The following is a 14,410-nucleotide window of genomic DNA, read 5'->3' on the forward strand; positions in this document are numbered from 1 at the left end:
CCCAATATGGCTGAAATAATAACCAAAATCAGAAATGTTCATGATCTGAACCATTACAGTGAGACAGAGAGAGGACAGATGGCAGGTTCATAGCTGCAAAATTCTGGAAGCTGGATTTTGTTGGTTTCCTGTCTAATTTAGTCACATGGTCTCTTTAAATGCTTTGAATGTGCCCCAACTGGGAATAGGATATTGTGCGATTGCAGGGATGGAGGCAGGTATGCTTAGTGGGCCCAAACAAGGAAATTCCTCTTGGTCCACAAAGCTGTGCTGAAAAAAACTAGTCTGATTCCTGGAATGACAGAAGGTATGAAACAAGACTGGATCAATTATGGCTATTAGCTGATAGAAATATGACAGGCATGGATACACTGGATAATCTGAGTGTTTCTTCCAGGTTGGAAATGTCAAAAACTAGGGAAGGCAGGTTAAGGGGAGAGAAGGGGCAAGTTTAAAGGAGATGTGCAAGGCAAGTGCTTTTTTTTATATAAAGCACACAGTGGTGAGTGCCTGAAATGTGTTGTCAGGAGAGGTGGTTTGAAGTAGATACAATAGCAACGTTTAAGAGGCATTTAAACAGAAACTATACAGGCAGGGAGAAAGGGACACAGATTGCATGCAGGTAGATGGGATTAAAGTTAGATGGCATCATGGTCAAAACAGACATGGAGGGCCGAAGGGCCTGCTCCTGTGCTGTACTGTTCTATATCTTCACTCCAAATTTCCCCAGAAAAATAAACAACGATAAGGGCATACACACAGAAGCCCTCTCCTCCCAACAAAGGGGCAACATAGTGGCTCAGTGGTCAGCACTGCTGTCTCACAGCACCAGGGATCCGTGTCCTATTCCTGCCTCAGGTGACTGTCCGTCTCCCCACGTCTGCATGGGTTTCCTCCAGGCGCTCCGGTTTCCTTCCACAATCCAAAGATGTGCAGGTCAGGTAAATGGCCCATAGTGTTAGATGCATTAGTCAATAGATAAATATAGGGTAGGGGAAGGAGTCTGGGTGGGTTGCTCTTCGGAGGGTCGGTGTGGACTTGTTGGGCCAAATGACCTGCTTCCATACTGTAGGGAATCTAATCTAAAAATCTAAACTCTGCTATTTCACTTCTGAAGAACTGTTTCTCTCTCCACAGATGCTGTCAGACCAGAGTTCATCCAACATTCTTGTTTCTGTAGTAACGGGAATGAAGGTGGATCTCATTAAATACAAATCCCCTGATGGGGGAGGCTAACCTGGTACAATCAGGGAGTCCTGGCTGACAGATACAAACAGGAGCCTGGGGGCCCTCGTGTGATGCAGTGGTAATGTCCCTATCCTTGGACCGGGAGACCTGGGTTCAAGTCCCACCTGCTCCAGAGGTATGTAATAACATCTCCAAACAGGAGGCAGGAAGGACTGCAGATGCTGGAAGTCAGAGTCAATAGGTGAGAGGCTGGAAAAGCATAGCAGGTCAGACAGCATCCGAGGAACAGGAAAGTCAACGTTTCAGGCCATAACCCTTCGTCAATAAAAGGCTGTCTGAGCTGCTGTGCTTTTCCAGCCTCACACCAATTGACCACAACATTTCTGAATGGGTTGATGAGAAAATAGGTTAATTTGTATTTTTTAAAAAGCCTAGAGGAGAAATAGATTGAGTGTTCAATAAAATATTAAAGGTATATATAAACAGGAGTCACAGGTATTCTCCTCTCTCTAGGGACTGGCTCTGAGCTGGGTTGTCAGAGCCCATGTACGAGTAAATAAAGAGAGATAAGTATCCTGTCACCATATTACCCTGTGCAGTTATTTCAGTTTTGTATCGCCAACATCCACAGTATTTTACTTTTAGGTAATTCCCTTATCTGGGTTGGCGTGACATACAGTGCCAGTTGTAACACAGCAATATCTGTGGTTAAGATCCCCAACAATCCTCAGCTCTTTTATCTACTTGGATTGGACTATGGTCACTCGCTACCCTCAACTTGGAGGAGGAGAACATCAGACAAAACAAGGAGGTACAGTCAAAACCGTGGCACAGTTACATCCCTCGTGTGGGCCCAGAGTCAAATTCTATCGAACTAGAGAGAAATCCGAGAGGACAGATAGCAGCCACATTCCAATTACCAGCTTCAGGGTCACTCAGCTGCTGTTGGACAGCAGTACGACAAACCCAACACCTGGAGATACCAGAATGTTAACGAGCACTCCACCATTATCTCAGCTGCCAGCCCTCTGCAAACCCTCTGGGAATGCCAACGCAAGGCCCAGTGTCAGCTTCTCTGGGTGCCTTGCACAGTGCCCCAGATGTCTACGCCAGGAATTTCATTGGCAGGATGGAACATAGGAGGTCGGAACAAATTACTGCAGATGCTGGAATCAATACTGAAAACAAAAAATGCTGGAGATCACAGCAGGTCAGGCAGCATCCATGGAGAGAGAGAGCAAGCTAATGTTTTCAGTCTAGATGACTCTTCATCAGAGCTGAAGTGAAGTGTGGACAGACAGCATTTATGCTACAGTTTGAGGTGGTGGTGGGGGTAGTGGGTCCTTTTATGTCTGGCAGGAGACACACCATAGTTCTGCCATTCTCATTTTCCAATCACTTAAATGTAAACTACTAAAGCCTTTTCTCCGTCAACACCCTACACCCATCCCCTCCCAACCCCAAACTAAAGCATACATGCTGTCCCTCTGCACTTCACTTCAGGTCTGAAGAGTCATCTAGACTCAAAACGTTAGCCTGGAACATAGGAGGAGTAGGCCATTCAGCCCATGATGCTTGTTCTGTTATTCAAAATGATCATGGTTGATGATCCAATTCTCTACATTTCTCTCCTTCATTGATACCTAGAAATCTATCAAACTCTACCTTAACCATACTCAAAGTCTGAGCTTGCACAACCCTTTGGGATAGATAATTCCTAAGATTCCCTCTGATTGAAAGAAAGAGAAATCCGCCCCAACTCATTAGAGTGGCTTTCTCTTCATTTCTAAACCATGCCCCCGGTTCCAGACTACCCAGCCGGGGGAAATTCCTGCATCTAACCTCTCGATCCCTTTAGGTATTTTGTAGGTTTCAATTAGGTCACCTCCCATTCTTCAAATTTCTAGAGAATACAGGCCCAGTTTGCTCAAACTAACTTCCTGGTCAGGCCAAGGAACAATTCTGGTGAATCTTCACTGCACCACCCCCTCTCTGGTAATAATCTCTGTCCTGAGAGGAGGCGACCAGAACTGCATGCAGTACTCCTGTGCAGTCTAACCAAGCTCCTGTAAAGCTGAAGCATATCTTCACTACTCCTGTACTCAATTCCTGTAGCGATAAAGACTAACATCCCATTCGCCCACCCTATAGTTTGCTGCACCTACACGTTAGCCTTCAGTGAATTGGCCACAAAGACATCCAAGTCCCTTTGTAAACCTCCACTTTCCAACCTCTGACCATTTAAGAAACACTCCGCACACCTGGAGGATGGAAACATGCTATGCTTCCTCGTTACCATAGCAACAAGGATGGGCTCTATAACACTTCCCAGAGAAAATCCCAGAAACCCTGCAGGACAATCACTGTCAAGGCCAAAATATAATCGGTTTCCATCATATTGTTCCTCACTTTCGCACATGGTGAGGGACAGGAAACCTGACCCCATTATCAGAATATGCTCCTCACTCAAATCACACTGCCCTTGACTGAACGTGTTCAGCCGCAAATCTACCTGTTGCCTCCACGTCCTTCAAAGCGAGAATCATGACACATATCAAGTTCCGGTGTTGAATCAATAATCTCCTGAAGATCCGACAACTCGTCACTACTCCCCATTCCTGCAAACGATTTCAAGAGTACAATTAATTTCATGGTCAGATACATCATGAAACTACTGAATCTCAATGTTCTGTGTAAGTAAACCTGAACTAAGCCGGTCTTGGGAGATCAGAGAGTGGTGGATTGAAGGGTTACTTACTGATAATGGTGCTTCTGGGTAGTATATTGAAAGAAGTGGTATATCACACAGTGAGTAATATAGCAGAGTGTTACAGTATTCAAGATAATTAGTAAGTGGCAGTGAATACATTCATTTCACATTCTAGTACCTGGAATCCATTTATTTTAACCAGGGTTAATTGCTCTGTTGCCCATAGTATCACGGAAACACTTTGGGACATTGGTTTCAATGAAAAGCAAAAATCAGGTGAGGTGCATAATGCATGGACAATCTGCAATCAGCGATATTGCACTCCCAACAAATTTGAATCCCATTCCAATGAATGTTCACCCACTAATAAAATCAATTTTTACACCACAAAATTTCTAATTTATCAGATTGCAATATAATTAAGAGCTTAAGCTCAGAGGTGATGTGAAGCTTGGCTCCATCAATTTTTAAGAATGTCAGAATTATAGCAAGGAGTGTCACAATGTAAAAAAAACAACATCCTGGAGTATAACTACAAACTGCAAGGTGATCATCCAAGTGACAGAAAAGTATTCTGTATTGAGAGTTATCACAAACGTTCAAGAGTAAAAACCAAGTAGCAATCTAATTTAACCAGTGGATTTAAATAGAGTGTGTATGCATTCGAATACCAAGATCTGTGAATGCAAACTTAGTAGTAGGATTGCAATGGGTGTCAGGGAGCAATTATCAGATGGTGGTCTAACAAAGCAGAAGATGATGGCTGAAGCTATAACCAACATCAGCCCACCCTGAACTTGCAGTTCTGGGCACGACAACTGGGTTTCACACTGGAAAATGTTCCTGTGCTCAATACTGGCAATCCTCAACTCAGTGAGCACAGATAAATGAGGGAGCAGGAGTATTCTCTCACCTATGCTGACGTTCCTCATCTCCTGGTTGACCTGGACTTCCATGTTTCTGCTATTACCTTTCGCCCGCTTTCGCTGGTTCTTGACTTTTCCGTCCCCGTTGTAGATCGGATTAATTACTTCGTTTAGTGGAGTGACAGCTGCAGAAGGGACGGATGACGTTGGGGTGTTGGAGTTGGTCCCTGTGGTACTTGGGGTGGCAGCAGCAGACGACTGGCCAGACTCCAAGGTATCATCCTGTTGCAAGACAAAGTTACAAACACAGATCAAACACAGATCCATCTTCAGTGTGATGAGCGCGCGTGAGAGAGAGGGGAGCACACGAGAGAGAGAGAGAGAGGAGAGCGCGCGAGAGAGAGAGCGCGAGAGAGAGAGAGAGAGAGCGCGAGAGAGAGAGAGAGAGAGCGCGAGAGAGAGAGAGAGTTGTGACCAGCAGGTGAATTGAGAGCCTCAATCTATTTCAAACTACCTAAAATAAACAATAAGGTGCCATGCCTATTGTTAGAACACAGCATGGGAATCAGCCAGAAACTGTAACCAATCAAAGTAACTGAACAACTGGGGTGAGAGGTTAGAATATCAATGTGATACACAATTAGCAGCAATAGAAAGCTCCATTCACTAATATCCATGTTGTATAATAGAGTCAATTCCAAAATGCATAAACTTACCAGGTTTATCATTGGCGAACGTGAGGACTGCAGATGCTGGAGATTGGAGTCAAGATTAGAGTGGTGCTGGAAAAGCACATTGACTGGGTTCTTCCCAGAAACAGCATCAATGTAAAACCAGGAACAACAGTTTTATTAAGTCCACATTCCATTCCAGGTCTGAGCTCCAGCTGCAGCACAGCCTGAACTCTGTCTACTCCTCTGATTCTTTCCCAAAGTAGAGGAAATGGGACACAACATTGCCAACAGGAATCGCAGGGTGCCCAGTCGAAGTATGGGATTTCAGATAAGCAGAGAGAGAAGACCGCAGAGAGGTAGGGAGCTCAGCTGACTTAGGGTGAACACATGAACATATAAAGAAATACACAGCCCTCTGTTTCTGTAAGGAAGAAGCTGCAAATTTAAAGAGAGACATCCCCAAGACATGAATAGATGCCAGTGTCAAGAGTGCGGTGCTGGAAAAGAACAGCAAGTCAGGCAGCATATGAGGAGCAGGAGAATCGACATTTAGGGCATAGCCCTTCATCAGGAATGAGGCTTGTGAGTCAGGGCTGAGAGATAAATGGAAGAGGGATGGGGTTGGGGAGAGGTAGCTGGGAAAGCAATAGGTGCACGAAGGTGAGGGAGAAGGTGATAGGTCAGAGGGGACGGTGATGGACAATTTTGAGGCTTGGGATAATGTTGGAGGGGGAGAAGGGAGAAGAAACGAGGAAGCTGTTGAAATCCACATTTATCCCCAGGTGGTTGCAAGGTCCCAGACGGAATATGAGGCGTTCCTCCTCCAGGCGTCGGGTGGTAACGGTTTAGTGGTGGAGAAGGCCCAGGACCTGCATGTCCATGACGGAGTGGGAGGGGGAGTTGAAGTGTTCAGCCACGGGGCGGTGGGTGCAGGTATCCCAGAGATGTTCTCTAAAACGATACGCAAGAAGGTGTCCTGTCTCCCTGATGTAGAGGAGACCATAACGGGTGCAACGGATGCAGTAGATGACATTGGTAGAGGTATAGGTGAATTTCTGATGGATGTAGAAGGATCCCTTGGGGCCTTGGACGGAGGTGAGGGGGAGTGATGTGGGCGCAGGTTTGCACTTCCCGCAGTGGCAAGGAAACTTGCTGGGAGTGGGGTATGGGTGGGTGGGGGTTGTGGACCTGACGAGGGAATCGCGGAGGGAATGCTGATGGGGTGGGGAGGGAGATATCTCTGGTGGTGGGGTCTGTTTGGAGGTGGCAGAGGATGATGCACTGTTTGCAGAGGTTGGTGGGGTGAAAGGTGAGGATCAGGGGGTTTCTGTCCTTGTTGCGTTGGGAGGGGTGGGGTTCAAGGGCATTGGTGTGTGAAGTGGAGGAGATGCGCCGGAGGGCATAGTCAACCACGTGAAATAGATGTCAGACTGATCCACAGAGCAGACAGCAATACAAAGAGGAGTTTACCACCAAAGTATTCTACTAGTCCCAGAATATTCTTTTTTAAAAAAAAAGAACATATTTTGTTGAAACATTCCTTCGTATAATCACAGGATCCCCTACAGTGTGGAAGCAGACATTCCACCCATCAAGTCCATACGGACCCTCTGAAGAGCATCCCAGCCAGAGCCGCACTATCCCTGTCACCCTGCATATCCCTGGACACTATGAGCAATTTAGCATGGCCAATCCACCTAACCTGCACATCTTTGGACTGCGTGAGGAAACTGGAGCACCCAGAGGAAACCCACGCAGACACAGGGATAATGTGCAAACTCCACACAGACAGTTGCCTGAGGGTGGAATCGAACACAGGTCCCTGGCGCTGTGGGGCAGCAGTGCTAACCACTGAGCCACCATACTACCCTCTTCTTGCACTGAATAGAACATTTTGCAAGAAGTACAAATACAAGAGAAAAATAACATGTAGTCTGCGTGACAGGAGAGTACTCATTTCTTCTCAACCAATTTCCAACTGGTGGAGGTGTTGCCGTGGAGAACAAACCTCTTCGTGCCGATTGATGTCAACTGCCAGGCTTTGTTTAAATTTAATTAAATTCAATTTAATTGTTTTAAACCAGGCAGGTCAACACCGATTGGTCAGGGCATATCGCCAAAAATGTGAAGTAGCACAAACCTTGCTTTTCCTCTCAGAGTTGCATTCTTGTGAATATCCAGACGCAGGCAAGATGAAATGTTTTGATGAAATGTATCTCATTTCAGAAAGTCTTAAATTCCATACCCAAAAACAACTCTTTCCAGAACAGCAAATTGTGGAATTCTTGGTAAAACTCATCCAGATCATTAACCCAAAGCAATCAGATAAATAACTTGCAATAAAAAGTTACTTTTGTTTAAGCTCAGAGTTGACAGTTATTCATTCATACATGAGGTTATTGGAACAGTTTGCGATGGGTTATTATCTGGAACAGTGCGTGATTAAAAAACATTCCAATTTGATTAATAGGGGAAATGAAACGGTCATGGGGGAGAAATTGTTCCACATCGACGCTACGTTATGGGAGCATTTAAAAAAAAAAAGGACAAGACACACCAATTTGTGAGCATGGAATTCTGGGCTTTTGTCATGGCTGCAACATTATAGGAAAGACACACATTGTAGGAGATGGAGAAGATTTATGACAATATTGTCTAACTTTAGTTACAAGGAAAGATTAGACAGTATGGGGCAGTTGTCTATGGAACAGAGGAGCCCGAGGGGAGACATAACTGAAGTTTATAAAAATAACGAGGAGTCTCGATAAATTGGATGTGAAGGTTCAGTTCCCCTTGCTCAAGAGAGCCATAACTCAGGGGGAGGGAACTGGGTTCGGGCAGACAAGGCATAGAGGGGATTTAAGGGGAGAATGGTTTGTCCACTGGATGGGAGGGAACTGGGACTCGCTGTCTGAAAAAGGTGCTGGAAGTAGAAAGCCTTAGCACACTTAAAAAAAACATTTAGACCTGGATTCAAAATGCCACAATTAATATAGAGTACAGACCAAATGCTGCAAAGTGGGTTGAAGTTGGTTGACTACTTGTCAGACAGTAAAGACACTGTGGGCTGAATGGTCTCCCTAACTGCTATACATTTCTGTGATTCTATAAACCTGGAATTGGAGTACAGAGTAAAATTGGAAAATTGTCACTAATGCTATTGGTAGAAGAAACTTACAAGAATGGTTTCAGGAATGAGAGATCTCAAATAGGAGGACTGACTGAAGAAAGTGAAACTGTTCTCCTTGGAGAGACAAAGACAGAGAAGATTTGATGAAAGTTTTTCAAAATCATGAGCGAAATGGATAGCATAGCTAGGAAGAAATTGCTCCTGTTCGTAAAAGAAAGGGAGAACGAGAGTTTAAAGTGATGTGCAAACAAAACAAGGGTGATGTGAGAAAAAGCTGTTTCACACTGGGAGTAGTTAGGGTGGGGAATGCACTGCCTGGTAACGTGGAGGAGGCAGGTTCAATGGAGGCATTCAAGAGCAGCACTGGATAATTGGTGGCAGGGAAATGGGGGAGGGAAAGCAGTAAATTGGCACTAGGTAATAGAACTAGTGTGGGCATGATGGGCTGAACGGCCTCCTTCTGCATCATAACATCTGTGACACCAAATATGTAAGAGCAAAAACAGTAAAGGTGACACCAACTGACTGCAACGGGGGAATTATAGACTAGCAGAGGGCGCAGATGGAATTTAATACAGAGAAATGTGAGATAATGTACTTCGGCAGAGGGTATTGGAAAAGACAATTATAAACCCAATGGCACAGTTTTAGATAGCATGCAGCTCCTCACAGGGGACCGGGGGACTTAATTTGCTCAGAAATTGGGGTGGGGGTGATGGAGAGAGACAAGAAAGTCAGGAACACTTCATGCGTTTATCAGCACTGGCCCATTTCTAGCCCGTTGTTCCTTCCTTTATGTCTGGACCATTCTTCCTGATGATTTTGAGCTTTGTAAATAAAGGTATCGAGTTCAACAGCAAGAAAGTTAGGCTGAACCTTTATAGCCCACAGGTAGTGTGTCTCCAGGTCAGGTCCTTTTGTGAGGACGTGAAAGTCCGAGAGAGGGATTTAGAAGGGATTATCAGGATGATTCCTGGGACGAGGAGATGCCAGCGATGAGAAGCTGAGACTGCTCACCTCGGAGCAAAGGAGTTTGATCAAAACATGTAAGATGATGGATGGCAAGCTTAGATGAATTAGACAAAGAAACATTGCTCCTACTTGCCAATGGAACAAGTGTTTGAGGATAAAGGACTAAGAGCTGTCCGGCAAGTTGAGGGGTGGAGGGTTTGGGAGGATGAGAATTTTTTTTTAAACAGCAGTGAGCAGGAAATACCAGAGTTGTTCCATCAAGAACCAGCATGCATTCTGATGGGCCAAACAGCCCCCTGCTAGACTCTATCATTCTTGCTGCTTTAATTGGCCATGGGGATTATCTGTAATGATTATCGTTCTTCCCCAGTTAGGTAGCACAGAGTCCGATGTCTTTGTGCAAGTTACAACAGCCGCAGAGTTGGAGGGCCTACGCCACCATGTCATACTAAAAAAAGGATCTTGCGTATATTTTTTGTGCAGCCAAGGACGTGAGCATCTCTCTTCGATCTGGAGCACTACAGCACGCTGTCTCTTTTGAAATCCCCCCAGTCCCCTCGAGCACAACACTTTGCCCAAATCAGTCACCCGAGCAGTGCTAGCTCCCTCTAGAAGCACCACAGACAGGGCGCAGCTCGCTGTGAGTAGGCATTACCAGGCTTGTTGCTGCAGTAACAGCAACCTCTGCATGCCTTTATCAGCACTGGCCAATTTCTAGCCCATTGTTCCTTCCTTTATGCTGGGATCATTCTTCCTGTGATCACTGACCAGCACGGACAGAAACGCACCATTTGGTAACTCCAATTAACAAGAACGGCAGCGTCAAATGGTCTGGAGATAAATGTGAATGTGAAATGATAAATGTCAGGTCTCAATGCTGAGCCATTGAGGATATTGAAATTAGAAGGCTACAATTGGATTGGAGAGTCAGAGATGGCAAATAAAATGAATAGGAGCCTGCCGGACTAAACACATTACCAAACAGGCAGGAGGAGATCAGAAAACATCAAGATACAAGGAGCAACAAGAATCAAAAACACCAACATCCAAGTTGGTTTCTTCTTGGGCTGATTTCCAGAATGGGGTAAAATAAAATGATCCTAATTAAAGCTTTACAGCACAGGAACAACCTGTCTACCTGCTCCCATTCAAGGTCCATATTACAGAAAAAAAAATCTATTGACACATTTAAAATGCTCTTGGCAAGTAAGTAGAAATTACACACAATACCCCCTGCCAGCACTAGGGTGCCAACCTGTTTATGGCCATAACCTTTTATAAAGTGTGCTCATGCCCTCTAATCCTATCGAGGGGTTGACAGGAGACACAGCCCTGGGGAATACCAGCCGCAGGACAGGGGGAGGTCCCTTCACTGGCTTCACGGGCCTCAGCTGGCCTCTGGCAGAAGGCTGCCCACTAACCTACCCTCCCGTGACAGAATCACTATAAATCAGGCAGCCAATGGCCACCTCACCATCCAACTTCCCTCTTCATACTACAACAACCATCCCTTGCTTCCCAGTCGCCATGTATGTGTACCTTGTAGTTAGAGAAATGCATACAGGAGACATACATATAAACTGTTATCAGAATGCAATATGCAGCTCCAGAGTCAACAGATCAAGCAGAGGTGGAAATTGAACTTAGTATGGCTTTAGTCACTTGTTAAGACTGTACACTGTTCAATGGATATAGATCAGAGGAGAACTTAGAATGGAAATAAGAAAATACATCACAGCCACACAGCTTAATCTCTCTTCTGCTAAAATCAGAAACGTGGCCCATAACCCGGAAAATCTCATTCTTCTGCAGGATACTGTAGTTCACTATAGGAAAGGAGCTTAAAAGGGGAAATATTAAACACTAAAACCATGCCAATTTCTTATTCCAAGTCTACAATGTTTTCCATTAGGAATGAAAGCCCAGTTGGCTCGTTGTCTGTGTGCCCAAGGTCCACTCACCTTCCCGCTACCATTAGATGGGGGCTGACTTAGATCACTCAAATGCCAATTGTCAGAACCAGGAGTGATACGACCAACTTGCTGTCCACGGAGATTCCCGTCCAGCGCAGGGAATAGGGGGCCCAGAGTATTCGGCCGTTCCTTCCTACTAGGAAAGAGCAACAATGTACAATTGAAGTTTCACGTTTACCAGCAACTCTCACATTCTTCAAAGACATGGAGGCTGTTGTTTAGCCATTATGACTGTATAGACTCAGTATATGCACAGGTTGCGTCATTGCTTTCTAAGCATTACCACAGCTACTGATAATAGAGAGATACTGAAGAGATAATGGTTGCGAAAGCTTTCCATTTTGCACACATTGAGACAAATGCAAGAATTTCCAATTTCAAATAATCACAACAATAAATACTGTAGGCAAATCATTCAATGACCACATCAAAACATTGTAGTATCCCAAAATATCAAAAAATACAGTCATCAAGAACACTCTGGATAACCACATCACATCATTTCTCCACTAAATGTAGCAGTGAAACGTGGAGGATGATGTCTTTCCGCCTGATGGTGAAAGACAATCTCCCCTTCCCAGTTTTAGTCTCCTTACTTGAGAAAGGATGTACTGGCACTGGAGGGGGGTGCAGAGGAGGGTCACTAGGTTGATTCTGGAGTTGAGGGGGGGTTGACTTATGAGGAGAGACTGAGTAGGCCGGGATTATATTCTTTGGAATTTAGACAGAATGAAGGGGGAATTCTTATAGAAACAAAATTATGAAGGGAATTCATAAGATAGAAGCAGGAATGTTGCTTCCACTGGCGGGTGAAACAAGAACTAGGGGACGTGAGGGGGAGCCGATTTAGGTCGGAGTTGGGGAGGAACTTCTTAACCCAAAGGTTGTGAATCTGTGGAATTCCCTGCCCACTGAAGCAGTTGAGGCTACCTCGTTGAATGTTTTTAAGGCAAAGATAGGTTTTTGAACAGTAAAAGAATTCAGGGTTATCGTGAGTGGGCAGGTAAGTGGATTGAGTCCACAAAAAGATCAGCCATGATCTTATTGAATGGCAAAGCAGGCCCAACGGGCCAGATGGCCTATTCCTGTTTCTCTTTTCATGTTCTTATTCTAAGTCTGGACTCAGATCTTTGGTCTAATTCTGTGAAGAGTAAATGCACTCTGGTACCATTCTATTGTTCCATGCAAACAATTTTTGCTTTGGGCATCAGATTGCATTGAATTAGAGAGGAGAGTGTCACACACAATGTCTTCATAGGCATGCAACTCAACGCTGCAAACACAAGAATATCAGAACTGAAATTTATAGCTGTTAGTCTCATTGTTCTGTCCACCCAATGAAGGGGTGGTCTAGTAGGTATAATTTTTGCTTAGCGAGGCAGGGATGGGAGTGAAGGTCCAAAAATCTTGTGAGATGAGGAATCGTGTGCATATTACCAAACAAAATGACAAAGTCACTGAAGTTTGAGGAGCCAAAGAATTATGGCACTTTTTATGATCCTTAGTAAAATTCAAATGCTCCTAGGCAATTTCAAATGGAACTTTGAGAAGAAACATTATTTTTCTCCTTGTTTACATTAGCATGAGGTCCAATGTATTTCCACCAAACCACCAAAGTGACCTCAGTACTTGAACTCCTTACCAACAGAACATGACCTTGTTGGATTATGTACATGCGAAGGAAAGCAAAGGGCCATGGAGGGTGAGGCGGAGATCAGGAAAACATTACAAAGTGTGGGATTCCCAATGAAATGTCAGAACTCCAGTAAAACAGGAAAATTCCTTCATCCTGGTGAGCACATTTTTTCCAACTGCCAGTGCTTCCATAGTTTTAACTTCAGATCAGAAAACAATACTCTTTTTGAAAGTTTAGACACTTTTACATTAGGAGTGAGGTACGGTCCGTTAAATCTTTCATAATCATTAAGAGAAATATGTGCAAGATCCACTCCTTTTAAAATACTCTCTTTCCTATATTGGTCTCCCATTGCAAGTATGTATGCACACAGGTGATAGCTGATCTTGAATGAGGTACCTGATCTCCAATCCCCTCAACCATTGCCCCAAAACTACTTCAGTTTTTCATGTGCCTTATTCTAGTTCTGGGAGCAGATTTGGTGGAACAGACTAATGAATGCTTTTTGCAACTACTCTTTTCCAATTTCCACATCAGAAATGCCGGTGGACATCTGCTCACTGTCACATTCAGCACCATGGACAGCACCCAATACCAGGTCCATTTCCTGCAGTTCACAGGTTCCAATGACTCAGTATGAATTCCAACCCTCTTGAAAGTACCATTCACATCACAAAGTCAACCCCTATCTTCTGTCTAAAGAGTTGTTCTCAAACAATGACTGTTGCAGGAGTACACAAAACTGAACAGTACAGGAACAGGCCTTTCAGGCCATGATGCTGTACCAAACATGATGCCAAGTTAAACTAATCCCTTCACCCTGTATATGGTTCATATCCCTCCATTCCCTGCTTATTTATAAGCCCCTTAAATGCCCCTATCATCTCTGCATCCCTCACCACCACTGGTTGTGCATTCCAGGCGCACTCCATGTAAATGACATGCCCCTCACATCTCCTTTGAACTCGTGAGTTTTGAGAAGATTGGCAGCTCAGGTTGAGGTTCTGGATGTAAGTTTGCTTGCTGAGCTGGGAGACTTATTTTCAGACATTTCGTCATCATACTAGAGAACATCAGTGAGCCTCTGGAGAAGCACTGGCATTACTGACCCCCTTTCTATTTATATGTTTAGGTTTCCTTGGGTTGGTGATGTCATTTGCTGTGATGTCATTTTCTGTTCTTTTTCTCAGAGGACTTATACACTGAATGGTAAGTTCCTAGGGAGTGTTGCTGAACAAAGAGACCTTGGAGTGCAGGTTCA

At 44.5% G+C, this 14,410-nt stretch overlaps 1 protein-coding gene across 12 annotated transcripts in view; it reads right to left on the reverse strand.

The window, feature by feature from the left end:
- Positions 1–14,410, reverse strand: part of mapk8ip3 (mitogen-activated protein kinase 8 interacting protein 3) — a 209,500-nt gene that overhangs the window by 109,856 nt on the left and 85,234 nt on the right. For 7 of the 12 annotated variants that reach the window (XM_072560075.1, XM_072560077.1, XM_072560072.1 and 4 more), the window contains 3 exons: positions 11,502–11,649; positions 4,812–5,046; positions 3,701–3,806 (listed from right to left, as the gene is read on the reverse strand). In XM_072560075.1, coding sequence (XP_072416176.1) covers positions 3,701–3,806; positions 4,812–5,046; positions 11,502–11,649 — 489 coding nt within the window. The remainder of the gene's footprint in view (positions 1–3,700; positions 3,807–4,811; positions 5,047–11,501; positions 11,650–14,410) is intronic. The other 5 variants (XM_072560071.1, XM_072560078.1, XM_072560073.1 and 2 more) reach the window with 2 other exon arrangements.

The sequence above is a fragment of the Chiloscyllium punctatum genome, chromosome 40, assembly GCF_047496795.1.
Source record: "Chiloscyllium punctatum isolate Juve2018m chromosome 40, sChiPun1.3, whole genome shotgun sequence".
Taxonomy (NCBI): Eukaryota; Metazoa; Chordata; class Chondrichthyes; order Orectolobiformes; family Hemiscylliidae; genus Chiloscyllium; species Chiloscyllium punctatum.